Consider the following 20,700-nt stretch of genomic DNA (forward strand, 5'->3'; position numbering starts at 1 on the left):
ATTTCAAATTTTTTGTTTTTATTTCAAGTTTTCTAAAACGTAAAATAATATACATATTCTGGATAAACTTGACAGTTATCTACATTTTCTACTCATCAACCACCAGCCGATAAAATAGATAATTATCTGCGTTATCTACTCATCAAGCCACCAGAAGATAAAATAGAAAAATTTGTCGGTATATTACAGTCTCGCTTATCCACTGTCGATCGCGATGTAATTCAAGGATAAACAGTTATTTCAAAAATTATTATTCTCTACAAATTTCATAGAGGTAGTCAATATTAAAGAAAAAAAAAAAGAAAGAATATAAAAAGGAAGAGAAAATGACACATATTTTGAAAGTATGTAAAATAGCTAAAGAAATATCGAAGTAAATTCACTCACTGCGTTAATCCATGATCCGTCCAAAAGTCCCGGCAAGAAATCCTCCATCTCCTCCGCTTTCGCTCAGAAGTACGCCTCATCTTGTAGTAATCCATTCGAGAAATATCACTACAAAATCCCACGATAACGTTCACTCCCGAATATCACTTCGATTTCACTGGAAAATCCCGCGATAACATTCACTCGCGACACTCCCGAATTTTATTCCGACTTTGAAACGACGCAGAATAGTGCCCGGCAACACATGCGCAGTCGACGCGTACGTCTTAGATCGGAATTTCGCGAAAGTCAGCGACGTAAATCGTCACGCGCTTACCGTAGGCACGATACAACATTGTTCAAGGATCCGTACGACACTCGCGAACACTTTTGACACGTTTCTCGACGTACGAGATATATTTTCGACGAGAAAAGACACCGGACTGACTCATACTCGACGCGAGGTCACGCGAAACAACATGGCGCACTACCCTGCGCAGTAGTCTGCGCGGTAGACGAGTTTTCGACATGTTACCAAGAGACATTCCGCGAGCGCGAAAATAATTTTTAATCGTGCGTCGTGCACAAAATGATGTATCGCGAGAATCGTCCGACACTCTGCGCGATTTTCGCGATCACTTCCGAGCACTTTCGACGCGGGAGGTACACTTTTTCGATGAGAAAAAATGCGGGTAATGCGCGAAATAAACCGGGCGCGCTTTTCTGCGCAGTAGCTTGCGCAATAGCTTGCGCAGTAATGCGTCCCTGGATATATTATTACGAGATTTTTAATTATCCCGCGCGAGATGACGTCTCACGAGACGGTCTGAATTTTTGCTTCATTTCTTCCGAGCACTTTCGACGAGAAAAGGCCGCGCACTGATTTGTATTCGATGTTAAAATGGAATCGTCCACTTGTCTGCACTGTACCGACGATGATTATTAGGTAACGATAATCGATGGTGATTTATTCCGTTCCTTCGACACTCGCGCAATTATATTTACACCGTACACACTAAAGAGGAAGGCGCTGAATATCTCGATTTTCAGGGCAGAATATCTGTAAGGCCTATTCTACGATGAGTCGATTATTTCGAGAGTAATCGACTGTGATTCGTCTCAATTTTTTTACGACTAACGACTAATGACTCATTATAAAATGGGCCTGACAAAGCTGCCATCTGTCAGATTGCAGACGCAGCAGCACCGTTTTTAATCCCTCCACTTCGCGCATCAAGGCACAAGTACTGGCTACAAGTTTTTATTGCGAGTAGAGGGGGGGAAACTGTGCTGCGCGTCTGGAATGTGGTAGTTAGGCACTGTTAATCCGATAAAGACGTTCCATGTTTGTATTATACTTTGCGATTGAATCATAATTCGAGTTATTCGCGAAATTTCTTCGCTGAATTTTCTGGTAAACATAATATTAACGTGACGTATGTATGTTGAGTGTGAGCTAAAATTGTAGCAGATTTCATTTCACCTAACCTTCGCCGTGAGTTGAGACAGCAGCAGTAGCAGGGAGACATTGAATCCAGCCATTTTGTATTTTACAAGTTTGGAAATTTCTAATAGTAAGTATATGCACTGAAAAAATTGTATTCTCAACTTAAGAATATGCCACTTATCTTTAATATATATTCTAAAGATACGTGGCATATTCTTAAGTTGAGAATACAATTTTTTCAGTGTGTGATTCTAAAAAGAACAGAAATCATTCACGGAAAAGTGAGGAGAAATATATTTCTTGCGTTTCTCGCGACCAGGCTACGTTATACTAAATTGTAAACAAAGCGGCCAAGCTCGCTTCGAATTCTTTCCCCCTCCTTTCCACCTTTGTTTTTTTTGTTCTTTCCCGCATTCTTTGCTTAATGTCTACTATTACAAGGTCGGTCATATACGTGCTAATGTTACGTTTAATCGAGTCGGATATTCAAGCTATTTACGTGTCATATTAATTTGACAGTTATTATTTAATTCGCTTAATATAATACAAGCAATGCTCGCGAATGTTATCTTTAACTTTATTTTAAATAAAAATAAAATAAGTGTTGCAAATATCAAGTGCGAAACATACTTAAACGAATCTCGGAATCGGATCAGTGTTCTAACGAAAATAACGTTTGCTTGTTTGTATTTTCCACAGTGTGTTGTATTATTTGTGACATCGAGATGACGACTTGTGACGACTTGTAATGTGAATATAATTGCGATGGAGCATTGGAAGGACGAAAGCATCAAAGGAATCAATTGAATCGCTGTGATTAATGCGGTGACTATTGTGGTCGTCGTTTTATTATGGTACGATATCACATTCGTCGATCGCCTCATCACATTTGTATGAGTTGCAACTTTAAGTTTAAGTTAGATATATTTGCAGGTAAATATATAGTATCAAGAGTATACTAGAGAGAGACAATTGTCGTAATATACATTATATCGCGGCAGTAGTGCAAACATATGATATTTCCGTCTCATGAGTAGAGATGTAAAAAAATGTGTTTTTTTTAATAGCAGACAAACATTGGAAAAAGGAAATTTTTTATTTTTAACGTAATAAAATTTATCTTCATATTTTTTAGTAATATAATAGGAATAAACTGTAAGTTCTTATATTTTTAATTGATTTTTCTTTGACAATTTAAATGAATTAATGAGACTTTTACAGTAAATTACATCAAATACGACATATTGCGGATAATTTTTTAGTTTGATGTATAACAAAAATTTTTATTATACTATTTGATATTTTAATCTAAAAAATAATCTTATTTATAAAAATCATTTTGGAAAAAAAATTAACTAAAAATATGAGAACTTTAGCTTTTTATTATATTAAAATAATACTAAGGTATATTGTTAAAAATTACAAACTGTTTTTATATCTATAATGAAGAGAATTTACTCAAGTTCAATTTTTATTTCTTTAAAGACTTTATCTAATTAAACTTAATATTAATTACATAATATTATAGTCAATTGGAATGCGATCTACATTTAAAATAGTGGTGGTTAATTCAAATATATTATCTAAAAAATCAATCATAAAATAAAAAATCGACTCTTACAATAATCAAAATATAAAGTTAAATAAATCTGAAAAATAAATACAATTTTAGAAAAAAACCGGGCTTGTTTTTTCACAAAAAATTATTTTTATTTATTTATAAAAAGCATTTTATTTTTTTTCTGTTTGCATCTCTGCTAGTGAGTCTCGTGTAACTGTAAAATCAAACATTTTGTCATGTTAATAAAACGTATTAATATAATTAGCGAAAAATTAAATTGTCAAATAAATCGCTTACAAATAAACGTATAATATCAAAAGAATGCCGAAAAAATTATCGATCTGTCATATTAGTGTAAGACAATAATAAATGTATCGATAAGATGATTGATGACGGGATACGAGTCGTGACTTATCGCAGGTTTTCCGGAAATCTTGATTCCTTTCGTGTATCATTTCCGGCTTCAGCGATCTTAGTATACGCAGATAAAAAGAAAAACATAATATATGTATAAAAAGATTAATTTTCTATAATAAGCAATAATTTTATCATACATGAAAAGCTCTTCTATAAATATGTGATTTTATTCTTCTTTATCAATTCCAGTTTATCAATTACAATATTTTTATAAGATATATTTCTATTTAAACGCTTCCACTTAATACTTGGTTTTATATGTTGCAGTGCCCAAACCATACAGGCGACCAAGCTCGTACTTTAAAGCTCGAGCAACCAAATAGGATGAAATTCTAAGCGCGAGAGAGAGCAAATCTCACGTCTGTGTATTATCATCCTTTTGATGTCCATCTCAAAGCCGGACCTTGTCGAGCTTACATTCCTCGCTATTGTAAGCACAGGGAGGTAGAAACTGTAAATTTTGACTATCAAGCAGACACACCATTGGCGGATTGTCATCATTTTTCAAGGTATGTAATTGTTATAATTTTTTATTTTATATATACTCTTTACATTTATATTAGCAAATTATCTCTTTTCTAAAATCATGTCAAGAATGTTTTAAAAAAAAAATTATTGTGCAACAGTACAAAAGATAAATTTTTCTTTGAATATAAAAACATGCGAAAATATATGAAATTTTTGCAGGATAATATTTATAAAGAAAAATTACTATTATATAATTAAAAAATAAAAAATATTATTTAAGATTGTATACAAATGTAGTCGAGAATAAAATATCTGATTTACGTTACTTTATATATCTATCGACAAGTTTCAAAAACTCTAAGTAAATAATAAAATATAAATATATTAAAGATTGATTATATTTTATATGATATTTATCATCCACAATATATTGATTTTGTGATTAAATAAGTTACATATTCTGATAATGCCTGCACAAGTTTCCTGAAAATATTCAAAACGGTGATTAAAGTAAATAAATGACGTGATAGGAATTCCCAGATGCCGCTTGCCAAAATTACGTGAAACTCGAGTGCCATCCCTGTATCGTTGGAATCTGGAGTGTACTGGAGTGTACTGGACAACACAGGGAGACAGTCGCAGCGAGGCTTTATTAAGCTTATTAACGGAACATACAAGGGGTGGATGTATCTACGTCGGTGGTCGGGGAAAGTATAGCTGCCGAAAGGGACATGAGAATGGAAGGTAATGGTAGCTAGAGAGCTGTGTATTTCAACTCGTTTAATCGCGGTGCATTCGAGACCTCTATTTGTCGTATCTAATATCATATCGTGTACCTCTCTTTCCATTTTTACCGCCTTTACCGGTTATCCTTCAAACGAGGCGGTAGAATTAAATGAAAGAGAAGCGTTTCCGCGGACAATTTTAATTAAGCATTAATGTTTCACGACAAAATAATATTTCTTTATATTACTAATCTCGTTAAACCTATTCGTGATGTTTCTCCATAAGTGAAAAATTAATTATTTTTTAAATTATTTTAAATTATTTTTATTTTTTTAAACTTATGCGTTACGTGCGTGCGAAACAACGTTGTATTCTACATGATATGGAAAAATTAATTACAAAAAAGTAATATATATATTTTTTCCAACGATAGAGAGAGAGAGAAATTGAATATAAAATTCAAATTATTTCCCAATTCTCCCCTTGCACCGTTCCTCCGATAAATTCTTTACTTCTTGATCCGCTCTCGTTTTATCGCGTGTTCTCCACAAAAGAATTATTAACTGCACGCTTCGTAGCTGAATTAACGAAAGACGTATTATATCGACGGAAGCGGAAATGGGGAAAAATTATTCCAGTATAATCACGAATAAACCACATTTTTACTTTTTTATTTTTAATAATACTCGTTAATATATATATATATATATATATATATATATATATATATATATATATATATATATATATATATATACAGGGTCTACCAAAAGTGTGGAAACCCCTAAATATCTCGGAAAATATACGTTTTACAGAAAAGTGTTTCCAACAAAAGTTGTAGGGTTTAAGAAGATCTATATACTGATTCTATCAGTTTGACCTTGGATGGCGTCGTCAAGGTCAGGTCAAGGTCACATTGACTTTTTTAAATGACACCCCCTACATTTGATTGCATATTCTTATAGCTTAATTCAAGAGCTTTCCAAAACACTATAATAATGTTCATTTTTATTAAGTACTTTGCGAGTTATGAGGGTTGAAATAATTTCTTAATTTTACATAAACCATAAAATATCTAGTAAACCATTCATTTTTCGATTATCTTACCTTCATACTTTTATGTACAAAATAATGAAAGGAATCAATTGGTGTAAAGAAAACATACAGTTGTTTTTAAGAAAAAATATGGAATTGTTAATTGCAAATTACATATTTTTTCTTAGAAACAACTATGTGTTTTCTTTACACCAATTGATTCCTCTCATTAATTTGTACATAAATTGTACATAAAAGTATGAAGGTAAGATAATCGAAAAATGAATGGTTTACTAGATATTTTATGGTTTATGTAAAATTAAGAAATTATTTCAACCCTCATAACTCGCAAAGTACTTAATAAAAATGAACATTATTATAGTGTTTTGGAAAGCTCTTGAATTAAGCTATAAGAATATGCAATCAAATGTAGGGGGTGTCATTTAAAAAAGTCAATGTGACCTTGACCTGACCTTGACGACGCCATCCAAGGTCAAACTGATAGAATCAGTATATAGATCTTCTTAAACCCTACAACTTTTGTTGGAAACACTTTTCTGTAAAACGTATATTTTCCGAGATATTTAGGGGTTTCCACACTTTTGGTAGACCCTGTATATATATATATATATATATATACATATATATTACTATTAAATCTTTATCACTTTTTATGTATTTAGTTGAAAAATTATTTTAATATGACTCATATATAACTGCATTCACAAACTTTTCTATTTCAAATTCTTTCTATATTTCTTTTTAAACAGGTTTCTTTACAAGAGCTTTTATATTCGTAATAAAGTTCGTAATAAAATTCGTAAAAGTTGGCCATTGCAGATATACATGTACGTAAGAACCGAGGGAGATGAGAGCTCAAGTACGTAAGGGCCGCGGTGGATTTGCTCGTAAGCTGACGGAACAGGAGCGATCCTCGTCTAATCGCATCCCTAGTCCTGATTTAGGACGGGATTTTAATTACGAAGGGTCAGTAAGTGCGGCTGTCCACTTGGCACAAGTATTCCTCCCTTATTTATAGTTCATTAGCTCGGCTTTCGCGTAGAAAGCAAATTAACTTACGTCTAGCGACACTCTGCCTTTGTCCGGAGAAAACGAAAACTTCTCTTTTATCTTAAAAATCTTATAGCATAAAACATGTTATAAAATATAGATTTTTGTAAATTATATTATTATTATGATAATTTATTATTGTCTCAATATTAAAACCATTGTATAATTATACTATTAAAATTATATTAAACGAATAATTTTTCTAAAAGGTAAAAGTTATCAAAGATTAAATCATGTAAAGGAAGATTTAATTACCGATCAGATTATTGATAGCAAAATTATTTTATTTTGACAATCAAAAGTTAAATCTTTTAATGAGAGTAAGCTTCTTTTTTTATTTAGCAAAAAAGAGATAAAGTTTCATGCGATTGTTAACACATATATCATACCGAATAATACACTTTATGTAAATTCATTTAATGACACTTTTTTCTAAGAAAGCAATCAAAGATATGGCGGTCTTGTGAGCTTTTCCGGTGGCGCTGGAAGTGGCTCAGAGCGATACCGTCATGTTGATAAAAAAAAGCGTCAAAAGATCCTTCCATTTAGTTTGGTCATTAATTATCTCGTTTTGCCTAATGCAACTGTCAGACATAATTTGGGCGCATTTGAATAATGTGTTACTGATATTTTTGTTAGATCGAATGACTTTTAATTTCCATAAGAGTATAAAGAATAATTATGATTATAAAAAACAATGTATGAGAGTATTCTCGGAAAAAATAATTGGTCAAGATTATTCGTTTGATATATTTAACAGATATATTTTTGATAATATATTCTATGTCGGAAAATGTCAATTCTTTGTACGTTTCGTATGTAAATACACATATGATTAAAATCAATGCCTTATCACCGAATTATGACCGATAAGAAAGAGTTTGAGAGACATAATGTCTTAATTACTGATCCTGTACTTGTTGGTACTTGTGTAACATACAAATAATGCGGTCATAGCGGTTGCGGTTTCGCGATTGATCGTAGTGCCGATTTTTGCGGCGATTCCGAACGTTTTCGCCCTGCGGATAGGCCAACGATCAGTAAATTCACCCCCATACAAGGAGCACTTTCAAGAAGTTAATCACCTATATCTTGCGAGAACGCGGCAAACCGCATCTACCTTCTCGATTACGCTTCAGTAAACCACAGTGCAATAAACAGTAGCATCACGTGACCGCGATTCAGAATTTTTGGTGAAGCCTGGAATGCGAAACTGTCCTAAACAGAAAGTCATAGGAAAAAAAAATTACATTTTCTAGATTTTGTATTGTACGACCAACTGATAGATTAGTTTGTTAGCAATCTATATGTAGCGCACAAGTTAGATTTTGCTAACAATCTATATGGTGAAATAGAAAAATTTATATTTTATAAAAGTCGTATTCTTTTGATGTAATACCAGATCGTTCAATTGTTTAGATGCAAACTATAAAACTATCCGACTAATAAAAACCAAATCTTGATAAGAACAAGAATTCATTAGGAGATCCTTCAAAGATCATTGGTAATTTTTAATTTATGCAATAATTTTTTTTTTGTTAAGAAGTGCTATTCATTTCCAGCGTGTGCTGCAGCAAGAAGCATCCGATCTTCCACTTGGGAAAGAAAAAGGGATTCGAGAGAAGGAAGAAGAGATGGAAAGCGCGGGCAGAGGTGCGAAGGAACAAAATCGCACGGGTGGGGCGAGCGTTGCATGATGCGGGAGAGCTGGACCCCTCCATCTGCTTCCCCAACGAGAAGCTCCGCCTCCAGAAAGCCGAGTGACGTCACACGGACACTTGTTACGCCTTGCCGTTGCTTGTGATGGGATACTGTGCCGCGGAGATTTTGCGGAAACTGAAGGAAACCAGTTGACACATGCCAAGGTATACATCGAATGAATTTATCTCCGTCACAAAATCTTTCTTAATTTACTAACCATAGTCGCGAATGTTTTTGATTTCTCGCCAACGTTCGTGGGTAATTTCTCTTTAATCGCAAAACAAATTTATTTAATAGTATTTTAATATAACTATAAATATTATTAATTGACAAAAACAGTATTTTAATACAAAGCATAAAAAAGATAATAAATTACATGTGCAAATATTGCTAAAATACATTATGAATATGAGAGATGTAACGAGAGATTTATTATTAGACTATATCGCAATCGCATGACGCGTTTTCTACCCCCACATCGCACATTGCCACTTGGTAAAGAAAGGTGGGGAAGAATCGCCCGAAGGCTGGACCATCATATCGCGGCTATCGGGAGGCTGGACCGTTGTGGGAAATCACACGATAACGTCGAGAATTCGTCGTCGGTATTTTGCCTCTTATCGTCGCGGGAGATGGCCTGAACGGCGCCTGATAGTCGCCGTTTCAAAATTTCGACGATGCATCTTGGTATGTATCTACGATGTATCTTTTCATCTCAGACAACATTGAGGATTTTGAAATTAATTGCTCTTGAATAAAATTAATGCACTAGTCATTTTATAGGAAAATGTGAGCTGGCACATGCTGACGTACATGGGAAATCCCACGAATTTATTTATTCGCGATGCGTCTCATATCTGCCGGTTCATAAGGTTGGCGAACACGACACATCTCTCTTTCTTACGAAGTAACGGGGTCGACCGGACGGCGGAAGGAATGCCATCGTCGTCGACGACGATGACGACGAGATGCACCACCACCTTCAGTGATGACGAGCTCGAAAAGTGGAACGGGGGAGGAAGGGAGGGACGGCAGCGTGTTGCGCGCGTGGTGGGAGCGGAGGAGAGAGCGTAGCCCGTTTCTGCCGTCGAGGGGCGTCAGTTCGGTGGCGTAAGCGGAGGCGGGGGTCCAGAATCATCGGGGCTTAGGCCGTCCCGGGACCGCTTACGCGCCGAACACGCGGTCCGCGCGGCATTACGTCGCGCACCGCCGACCGCGACTGACGTTTGATGCCGGAGTTGATCGTCGCCCCACCGATTGTCGACTGCGATCATGACGCGGCCTGCCGCGGTTGAAGGAAACGTCAGTGGGTGTTATGTAGGAAAAGTGCGCCGTTTACCCGAGTGTAACGCCGCGTGACGTTAATATCGGATTCGTGGAATCGACGTCTGGACCTGTCGTCACATTGGCAACAACCTGTCGGATTAGAAATCGCGATCAAATGATATAGTGCCGCAGGCAATTGAGTGTTCCGAGAAAGAGAGAGAGGGAGATTGGAACACGCGGTGACAACTATTAACCGATCGTTGAATAAACTACTGATAGACAGTGACAAATGTACTTTAAATCGCCGGACTCTCTACGGTCACGCGTCGCGTAAGAAAGTGCAACGGTACATCGCGAGAAAACAGCTGCCGCGTCGGATCATGAGACAAAACCGGAATCGGTGATTCCGCGGTATCGAGATTCCCGTCTGTAACTATGACGATCTTGCGATCGATGATGAGAATCGATGCAATCGTCGAGGAAGAACTGATTGGTTACGTACGGCGTGAAACGCGCCGGGGATACGTTTGCCGGGCAGGCTGGTAGCGTGGGACGCGAAGTCGCCTTCGTCGGCGAAAATTGTAAGTGAAATCACGACGTCCCAGCCGGGGATTACGTCCTTGAGCGACGTGGGGCGGCTACTGGCCGATGGGATGCATCTACCGGTGGGTTCCGTGGGCTGCGGGGAGAATTACGGCACCGTTGGATCCCACGAAGGCGCCGGCCCGTGCGGTCCCTCCCTGGCGCCGCTGCAAGGTGTAAACAGCAGGTACCACCAGGTAGACGACGCCGACGTCGGAGGTGGAGGCGGCGAGATGAGCGAGAGTGCCGCCGTCGGCGAGCTATGGTGGACCGAAAGACTCGTCGGCGAAGCGCAGGCCGAACATCCTGGAGAACTGGTCAGGACAGGTTAGCGTTTGATCGAATAGAAAAATGTTAAAAAAGAGTAACGAATGAAAAGAGGAGAAAGAAGAGTGTTTATTTAAAATTTATTATTATTGATTTTCTCGTGTTAGTTAAATCGATCGGATGATCTTGCGCTTTTCTTTAATTAAAATTGTCAGTATTTGAAATTGACATTAATTTACATTAAACGATTGTTTGAAATCTCTGCGACTTTGTTTCAGGATCACCGTACTTTTTATGCAGTCAACTGCCAACGCATTGGCGATCCAACAAGACACTTCCAGTGGCGTTCAAAGTAGTTGCTCTTGGCGAAGTTGGCGACGGGACTCTGGTGACGGTCCGTGCGGGCAATGACGAGAACTGTTGCGCGGAACTGCGAAACTCCACCGCGTTGATGAAGAATCAAGTCGCCAAGTTCAATGACCTCAGATTTGTCGGTAGAAGCGGTAGAGGTGAGTTTTTCTTGTCGATCGTTTTATTTTTCATCCTCCTTCGTCATTTCTTAAATTTCCAAAACATTTTTCGAAAGGAAAGACATTTTACGTATAAAAAAAAGAAGAGGATATATTCATGAAAGAAGCGTATTAAACGTTTCAATTATATTCTGCGGAAATACAATTGTATCTTTGATCATATTGAAGTTCATACCGAGAGAATCTGTAGGTTGTGTATCAGGACGAGCGAAAGCGCGTGCCGCGATTTTCAGCCCTCTAAAATCACGGTTATTGTAATCATCATCATCATCGTGCCACCCTCATCCATCCCCGTGCGTCCCCATTCGCGAGTTGCCGCTCTCCTGCCACCCCCCCAGAGTCATTACTCGATGTCTGCCGCAAGCCCCAACCGAGCATTCGAAACAACTGGCCGTTAATCAGAAATCATCCGACGGATATGGACGGATATGAACGGAGAGGATGACTTGCCAAAATCAACCAACGCTTTCGATCGATGCTCTTGACTTGTTTAATTTTCGACCCTAATTTTCCGTCAACCCCTGCGGCTCTTTCGCGCGCGTATCTATTAACAAAAATATCTCGCGAAACAACATTGAGAGAGATTAAACCGCAATGACGAATAATGCTAACGCAAAATATTTTGACAATTGATTAACGTAATAGAGGGAGAAAGAGAGAGAGAGAGGATTAATTAGATATGTATCGAAAAGAATAACGAGAATCTCGCGAGTCTTTGTTTTTCTTAAACGAAATCTTGATGTTTGCAATTCCTTCGATCTGTTTACGTTGTCGGAATATCGATCTCCCGACCGATAATAATTATTCACGGATCAGTAGACGGCTTTGTCAAAGCCTACAAATGCATTTTGCACCCCTATGATCCGGAGGGCGCGTTTATGAATTAACGGGCCGGACTGCTCGCGCACGGCGGGATGTTCGTCCCGTATCGCGTCATCTATGTTTCATTTGATTTCATCATGAAGTGCAGGGTCAGCAATTTTCATTCTCCTGACGCACAGGTGCATCAGGTCCCTGAAGTCAATTAGCGAAAGAGACACTTCCCTCGTCCAAAATCCTTCGGTCCCTTTGTCCGTTTTTCGGCTCGCTCGTTGTTGCATATTTTTTCCTTTTTTCTTTTTTTTTTCTCGTGTTTTTGTCGTTTCAATCTCTCCCCGATAATCCATAATACTCAATTTCGGCGATTGACCAAACCGCCCTCGGTGTGTTGATGCCGGCCACCACCATCGGGCGGACCGGCCGGCCCTCCTGCTATATCATCGAGGTTTTGTTTCCGCGACTTATTAATTTGATTGAATTGCATCGCATCGGCCGATGCGAACTGATTCAAGAAATTGCAGCGAGGATTTTAAAACGGGCGAGGCCACGAAAAATTCCGAGGCCGCTACCTCCTCGATTAAAAAGAGCGACCAGCGGCTCGTATCGACGCGACGAGGGGATTATTTTTCGACGACTTTGCGAAGGTTCGATATTCCCTCTCGCGCTTTTTCTCACCTTCACAATTCTCTCCGCTGCAATGTGTGCACATCTGATTGAAATTGCTTTTACACGTGTCTTCTGTTGTCGCGTAAAGATTACGACTCCGATCACACACACCTCGCGGTTTATTACCTCTAATCAGTCGGCTATTAAAGTCAATTTACGCTAAGAAGGGAATGACCGCAAGCCGGTAGACGCGTTTATTTTTCTTTTTATTAAGACGTACTATTATTTCAACGCGCGGGACATTGACCGTTGTTTGTGAAAAGAATGCGAGGATCTCTTCCAAAGGATCCGACCATCCTGGCAATTATCGCCTCTCGTATACTTATGAGCACATGATTCGAAAAATTACACAGAGTAAGTGGAAATGAAAGAAACGGAATATAGTAGCACCGAATGAAAAAGGGCCGGGGAGGGTGAAACGAGGATGACCGTTCCATCATCATCGCCGGGGTCGGCCCGTGCCTAATAATTAGTAATATACCGCAGTCTATATCGACACGGCTGAAATTACCACCGATAGTAATTATTTGACAATCGCAGAGACATCCTGTTGGGAGACTCGGGGACCTCCGCTCCGTCCCTACCACCGGCGCGCATCCGCTCGCCTACCCCCCTGCTGCCCCTCCTTAGCCTTTCTACCCCGTACGTTGCTGCTCGCTTAGCCCTACGCGACCTCGTCCCCTCCGCTCGTCGCCACGAGTATTAACGGACGGTTTCGAGTGGTTTCGGGCGGTTGTGTGTGGGCGGTTTGGGTTGGCGCGCTCATCTCATCGTCGGTGTTGCCAACGCATCGACACACGCACATACACACTCACACCCGCATACGCATACTGGGAGAGAAAGAGAGAGAGAGAGAGAGAGAGAGAGAGAGAGAGAGAGACGGGAGAATCGTGAGTAGTCGAGCTGTGATGCTGCACGTTATATAGGTGCCACATACGCGTGGCCCGGTTTTGTCTGTCCGTCCGTCCGTCCGTCTGTTCGTCTGTTCGCCCGTTGGTCCGTCCGTTCGTCCGACCGACCGTCCATCGTTCGCGAATGCACAAGCCGGGTCCTGTCTCTGCAGATGACCGTTCCCATCATCGAGTATTAACCGCAGGTCCGGGTGCCGGAGAGGGGAGTCGGCTGTGCGGCATTATTAGCCCCAAATGCGATGGACTCTGCCAGGGGGAGAGGGCGATACGGGGGGAAGGGGGAGGGGGAAGGACAGCGCGCGACCCTTTCTCCGATCGGCCGCCACCTTCCCGACCCCTTCCCGACTTTGGCGGCCCTCCGAGCTTTTCCGCTCGGACATCGTCTTGATTCTGAAATATTTAAAACTACTTTTACCTTCACGCATCTCTCCTCTGGAGTCCAATTTTTCGTCGATTTTGTTTATTTCGGAAAGTTTAATTCTCTTTCTTTTCCATTGAAACTTAAAGTTATTTATCACACTCGTCTAACGACCGAGGGTCGCATCGGAGAAAGAAACGATAATCGTTCGAATCTTCCTCTTTGCAAAAACGCGAAACGAGACGAGACTTTGCGTACGACAGATGAAGGATGATGATGGCAATGACGGTCGCGAGAGGTATGGTCCTGGGAACGGGCGCGACGGGGGGGGTGGCGGTGGCGGTTCTATCACGGGGAGAAGAGCGGAGAGAGCCGCGATATAACTGGGATATAACGCCATGTAGCTCTGCAGTCAGTTGCAGTCTCCCCGGGGGTGGCGCGCGGGGGAGGGGGAGGGGGCAGGAGGGGGTCGGCGGTGTTTGATGCCGGTTATCATGTTGACAGACACAGCGAGCGAGGTGGAACTGAATGCACCAAGGGGAGACAATTACAAATCGTTGACATTTACGCCAACACAAACGATTGCATGTCCGCGGCGCGTGTTAGGTATCGTCTCTTTTGGGGCGTAAACAGCAGTCTTGCTCGTGTTTCGTTTCGTCATGTCCGACAAGTTGACACCGAGTGAGAGTTTCGGTCCCCGCGAAACGGATGAGATGGCATCGTACGAATCGTTTCCCCGTCAAGTTATCGCCTACGACCTGACGGCAGTAGTCCAGTCTCGGTTGAAACGGTTAAACCGGACTTCTCCGTTTCCAATCACGAAGAACGTAAATAACGCGAGGGAAAGAGAGAGAGAGAGAGAGAGACTCGGTGGTAAGAGTTCGGTGGTAAATTCTTGGCCGTGCGATAGAAGAGCGGGCCCCTCGGAGTCGGGAGAGAGGGACAATTGGTCGAAAGAGACAACTCTGGCCTACGCTTCTCTCAAGCGGAAGAGCCGCGAAAGAGCGGCGAATTACCGAATGCATATTAGCGCGCGATGGGCCGTTTAAGAGCGCGTAGTCAATCTCTCCGACGGACGTTTATGGAGAGGGAATTAATATACCGGACCTTCAACTTGCAGACCTTCGCCGATGATATATGTACACGACCGCTCCACCCCCGAGCATCCACTCCTCTTCTATTATCTTTTAACGTGCTTAAGAATACCGAGGCTCCGTTAGGATCTAATAGACACGACCGTAATTGCTTAAGTCGCAAATTATAAATCGAACTCCGCTCTCGTCGTACTTAATCAAAGATGGAAACACAAGTACCTTTATTAGCACTCTATTGACCGAATAGATACTTAAATAGGTACTTAAATTTTTGTAGAGAGTGTTTAATAAATTGTATTTTACTAAACGATTTTTCGTAAAAAAGCAAGTCGAAGACGTGGAAAAAAATATTTTTCAAAAGAATTATTTCACAAATGTAAAAATGCACTTGTATAGTTTGTTTTTGTTAATATTTTGCCGCGAAATAAAAATGTGAAATATATCTTGTAAAGAACATCTTGCACATTTAAAAAATTCGCGATTCGCATGTAATTCATAATTCATTGTTCTCTGTCGCAGGAAAGAGTTTCAGCATCACCATTACCGTGTCGACAACGCCGCCCCAAGTGGCGACCTACACGAGGGCGATTAAAGTAACAGTCGATGGACCACGGGAGCCGCGATCGAAAACGAGTAAGTGAATCATGCGACACTTCGATCGCGAGATCTATCTAAAACGCGCCGTTCCGGGAATTCCCTCTGAAAATGTACCGATAATTCAACGAAAGTCCCTGTACGCGGTAATGGGGAGTCATTACCGAGCAGATGGTGCGCGATGATGCAGTGGTCAACGTGCGTATCGCGGCCCGATGCGTGTTTCGGGTCGAGCTATTCGCGCAACGCACACGCACACACCCTCGCGCGCGCGGAGGGGGAGACAATGCTTTTACAAGCGCGCTTTCGTGCGCCCCGAATACGCTTAACTCACTTACGATATAATTCGCCGCGAAAACCCCCGAAAAAATTGCTAAAACATTCTGTTGGCGAACTCATTATCGGTCGGCCAAAATTGATAGGATCACGCGAAACGCAGTAAAAGTCGATCGAACGGTGACTGTCCTCCCCCTACGCTTTTATAACTCGACTGCGTGCCCCTTCTCCCTCTCCCACCCCCGCGTCGGACCGAAAGGAGATGTCGCGCGTTTGTGCGCGCCCGACTATTCGGCTCGACACCTATTTTCGGATGCATCCGCGGCGAGCGAAAAAAAAAAAAAAACAAAAAATGGTCGTTATTTCAATATCAGATTAATAGCCGTTGCGGAGTTAACCGCGAAAACGGCAGTTTTTTGCGGGCGTTTTGCATTTGTTGTATAAAGTATTGATGGGAGCATGGGCACCGTATACACCCGCCGGTCCCGCTATTTTTTTTCGCAATGGCCGAGCGTGATTGATTTTACTGATGTTTTTACTGCTTGACTCGTGGCCCGTATGTCCAGGGCGCGGGGACAAAAACTCGTGAATCTCGTCAATTTTCCAGCTGGGCATAAAGTGCACTTAACGGCGGGGTTAAAGTTTCAAGTCGCGTCCACAGCGACTATCATATCTTTGCGGCTATCGACGATTTTTTAATGCCCCTCGGTTAAAGATGCTCGATTCGATCAATTTTATTTCGCTACCGCTCGATTTCACGCATCGTAAATTAATAATCTTATAGCTTTCAAAAAATACAATTGAAACTCTCAAGTTTATTCTTTCATTTTTAAGAAAATATTTGTTTTTTTTATGATTAATCTGATGAACCGAATTTTAGTGATTAACCGAATCCGATCGAAAGCTATGATATTTATAAATGAATAGCAATATAACACACACAAATGAATGTCGCGAAAATTGTGCGCGCTTTCCACGTATTTACTTTTAGCGAATAAGAGAAGACCCATATTTATACACAATTGAGCAACCGCTTTAAACGCGGGACTCGTCGTTTAAGTCGTTAGAGTAGACCGGACGTCACCCAATCGCCGACCTACTGGCCCTTTGGAATCGAAAGAGACGACACGAAAAGGAACGCACGCATGTCACGTGGCACGGATCGCGGAATAGAACACGCATGACGACATATTGCATACACGGGTTTTCGGCATCGCCGATGGCGTGCCTCATCATCGGCCGGCACGGCATCCGGGGAGACAATCTATGCAGCGCAACCGGCCTATACCGGCACGTCGTTCGAGCAAAACAACCGGCAGCGCTTTCATTGTCCTGCCAACAATGCGCGACGCCCCGCAGACACCTGCCGGGTCTCATTATTGCGTGCATAATCGCGAGCTTTTTGTTATCGGAAATCATCCCTGTGCGCGCCATCATGCATGTGTGTGTGTGTGTGTGTTTATATGTATATGCCATGGCCGGTAATCGGGCAATTTCCGTAATTCGCTCTATCGTCGACTTGCGCGCGAAATGGTTTAGAATAGCTTTCCGTTTCCTCGAAGGAAAGCGACCAATTTGGCGTATGGATTTTATACGAAGAGTCTATTGTCTGGAAAAATATGAAAAACCTCTCAGAAATTTTTTTAAAAAATTCTCCCTAATAATTTTGCTCTTATATTGTAAGCAATTGACAAGCCAGTAAGTCAAATTATAAAATATATATATATATATATATATATATATATATATATGTTTACATATTTAAAAATATTTCTTGAAAAAATATTGAATATGCAATACATATTCGTTTATCATTTTTAATGATAAAAAAATTAAAATGTGCAAGCAAAGAATGTTCATCTTACGAAAGCTATTTAACTTTTTTCAATACATGTGAACATCTAACACTTGAAACTTAAGTGGCTCTATATTTTTCTTTTTGTATGGATGAAGAGCATTAGAAAATGCACATTATAAAAGAGTTATTTTAGGAGACTGCATAAAAAATCTTTAAACTATTCTCTTTATCTGAAATTTTAAATAAAAATACGTGGAATATCGGGGAATTTTTTTACAAGATTTAAATAGATATCCTTTAAATAGATTTAAATGCAATACTTGGAGAGTGTTTCTTCCGCACATAATGTAATGCGCGTTAAATCGTTTCAGAAAAGGGAGATGAAGCGCAAGGTGACAACTTTGACCTTTTCCGTTAGACGAATCGGTCACGACAAAGCAGTGCCTGAGTAATTTGTCGGTTGCCAATAACGGAAATGCCAGCAGAGATTCGCGTAACGCAGAATGAATCGAGCGCGGTACGAATAAACGGAGAAAGAGAGACGCGCTCGTGAAACAAAGTGGCCGCTCGCCCGTCACCGTGGCCCCAAAATCATCGAAATGCAAGCGAGCGGAACAATATCGGATGGATGGGTGCTGTCAGTCAAAGGTCGAAATTGAATTTGCTTCGTTCCGTAATTGCTCCGTATTTGGAATGTCATCTATTAGTAGCATGTCATAGATATATTCGCGAAATCATTTCCCGCTTTAATACGAGCGAAACGAAACGTCGTCTCCGATGTGTCACCAGCGATAGATTTCTTCTCCCCTCCCCCCTTTCCTTCCCCTTTCCTCCCTCCCTTGTATTTTCATTTCAGCGATAAACGACGTTTCTCTTCGAGAAATTCGCGAGATCCGAATTTTGTGAAACACGCGAGCCGATCCATCCCGATGTGTTTTTCCGGTCTTCATCTCTCCGCAAAATCGCTCGTCCGTCCCAATCGACATCTCTCTTAAATGCAGTTTTCGAGAAAACCGATAGCGACGAAAGGAACCATACGAAGCAATTTCGACGGTCGGTGGGCCGTCAATCAAAATGTTAAAATTGAACCAGGCTACTTCGCGATTGGATTCCCTCGTGGCCGACTCTTGATCCCGACACCGGTCAGAGGAAGGCTCTATCAGCGACCGAAAAGTCCGATTAAAGACCACCTCCTGATAAAGCGGCGTCGAGAAGTGGCAGATCTCGCGGGGCTTCCGGCTCGAGGATACGCTGAATAGTATACTCGTGAATAGTATACTCGTTGGAAAAATTACTCGCGGTTATCGTTGCGACGATCTGAAATCGCAAACGGATGTATACTAAAAAGACGAAGGGGGAAGGGGGAGAGAGAGAGCAAAATGGATACTGCGAAATTACGTTAGCGTTGAGGAATGAGAGAGAAAAGAAAGAAGCAGATGGGAATATTAAAATCTACGAATCGCCACGCTGGCGTCAAGGAGAACGTAAGACGGGCGGAGGGAGGGGTCCCCGCTATTAGAGAGGAGGAAAAAGCGTTGTTTCCGTTCTCCCGAGGGCCGCCACATTTTGATTAGATAAGCCGACTACTCGTGCCGCAGAGAGAGATTGGAATTATTGCTCTCTGCATCCCGCCTTCTTTCTTTCTCTCTCTCTTTCTCTCTTTCACACTCTTTGATTATCCGTATTTTATAGAAGCCAGAAAGGCAATTGATGAAGGTGTTTTATATCCCCATTATATTATCGTAATTAAATGTAAAACCCGTGCATAACGTGCAATCCAACATTGGTTGCGTCTTCAAATTTTTCTCGAAAGAATCCCCTTTTGCAGAAAAGATTTTCAAAGGAGTAAAACTCGCGTCTACCGTTTGACCTTTCAAAGGAACGAATCCATTGCTGCGTAACGCTTCGTACATTTAGAGCATTATCGGCGTCCGGTACGTGAGAAGTCCGGTACGTGGGATTCGCGCGGGCCCCTTTTACACGGGCCCCTTCACTTGTAGTATCTCCTGGCGCGGGCCGTGGTAGTCGGTAGCAGGGAATAATCTTGTAGGCATCGGTCAGAGCACTGGAGCTGACCATCTGGGCTCGCCGACAATTTCGTGCAGTTTGCGGTCGAACTTTATTTGTCGTTCGCCCTCGTGGCCGGAGGTGTCTCTCCTTCTTTCTTTATCTCGCCCTCTCTCTTCCCTCTTCGCGCTCCGTCTCATCTTGCTCTTCTTTTCCTTCTACTCTCCCGAGGAATAACAATTTGCGCTTAGACCTCCATTCTTTTGACTTCTCCTCAATGTCAGCATCCGTTGAAACGGAGAAAGAAGGAAGGGGGAGGGAAAATGTGCCACTTTTGCTGCCTACCGGTAATAGATGGAATTCAGAATTCCTGTCGTCGTTCTTTCACTGGAGATGCTAGTATGTAAATATCGAAAGTACGGAATATATATTGCAAGAATCGACTTTCGACCGGGAAATACATGTCGCAATATATTCGCGAGTTGGACGTGAGCATTATTTTAATTCTTAAACATCGTTGCCTTTCGAATATACGTCGTCTATGCGATCTCCGATGATTATGTAAGCGTCCGAGCTCGTGCACATGGCGAATCATGTGCATTGTCGTGTAACAATATATATATATATATATATATATATATAGCGTGTATCAGGATCCGACATAATAGGGAATCGGAGTACCCACGTTATGTGTACGCCGCGATACTTGGCTCGAGATTCTGTCTATCCACGGGGCTCCG

At 40.9% G+C, this 20,700-nt stretch overlaps 1 protein-coding gene across 2 annotated transcripts in view; it reads left to right on the top strand.

Annotated features, from left to right (window-relative positions):
- The first annotated feature begins 9,352 nt into the window (after positions 1-9,352).
- The window catches only part of LOC105249410 (protein lozenge), a 30,461-nt gene continuing 19,113 nt past the window's right edge, over positions 9,353-20,700 (top strand). For both annotated transcript variants that reach the window (XM_011254845.3, XM_011254846.3), the window contains exons 1-4: positions 9,353-9,479; positions 9,576-10,967; positions 11,186-11,416; positions 15,805-15,918. In XM_011254845.3, the coding sequence (XP_011253147.1) occupies positions 10,712-10,967; positions 11,186-11,416; positions 15,805-15,918 (601 nt within the window). In that variant the 5' untranslated portion in view covers positions 9,353-9,479; positions 9,576-10,711. The remainder of the gene's footprint in view (positions 9,480-9,575; positions 10,968-11,185; positions 11,417-15,804; positions 15,919-20,700) is intronic.

This window comes from Camponotus floridanus, unplaced genomic scaffold (assembly GCF_003227725.1).
Source record: "Camponotus floridanus strain SB8 unplaced genomic scaffold, Cflo_v7.5 scaffold96, whole genome shotgun sequence".
In the NCBI taxonomy this organism is placed as follows: Eukaryota; Metazoa; Arthropoda; class Insecta; order Hymenoptera; family Formicidae; genus Camponotus; species Camponotus floridanus.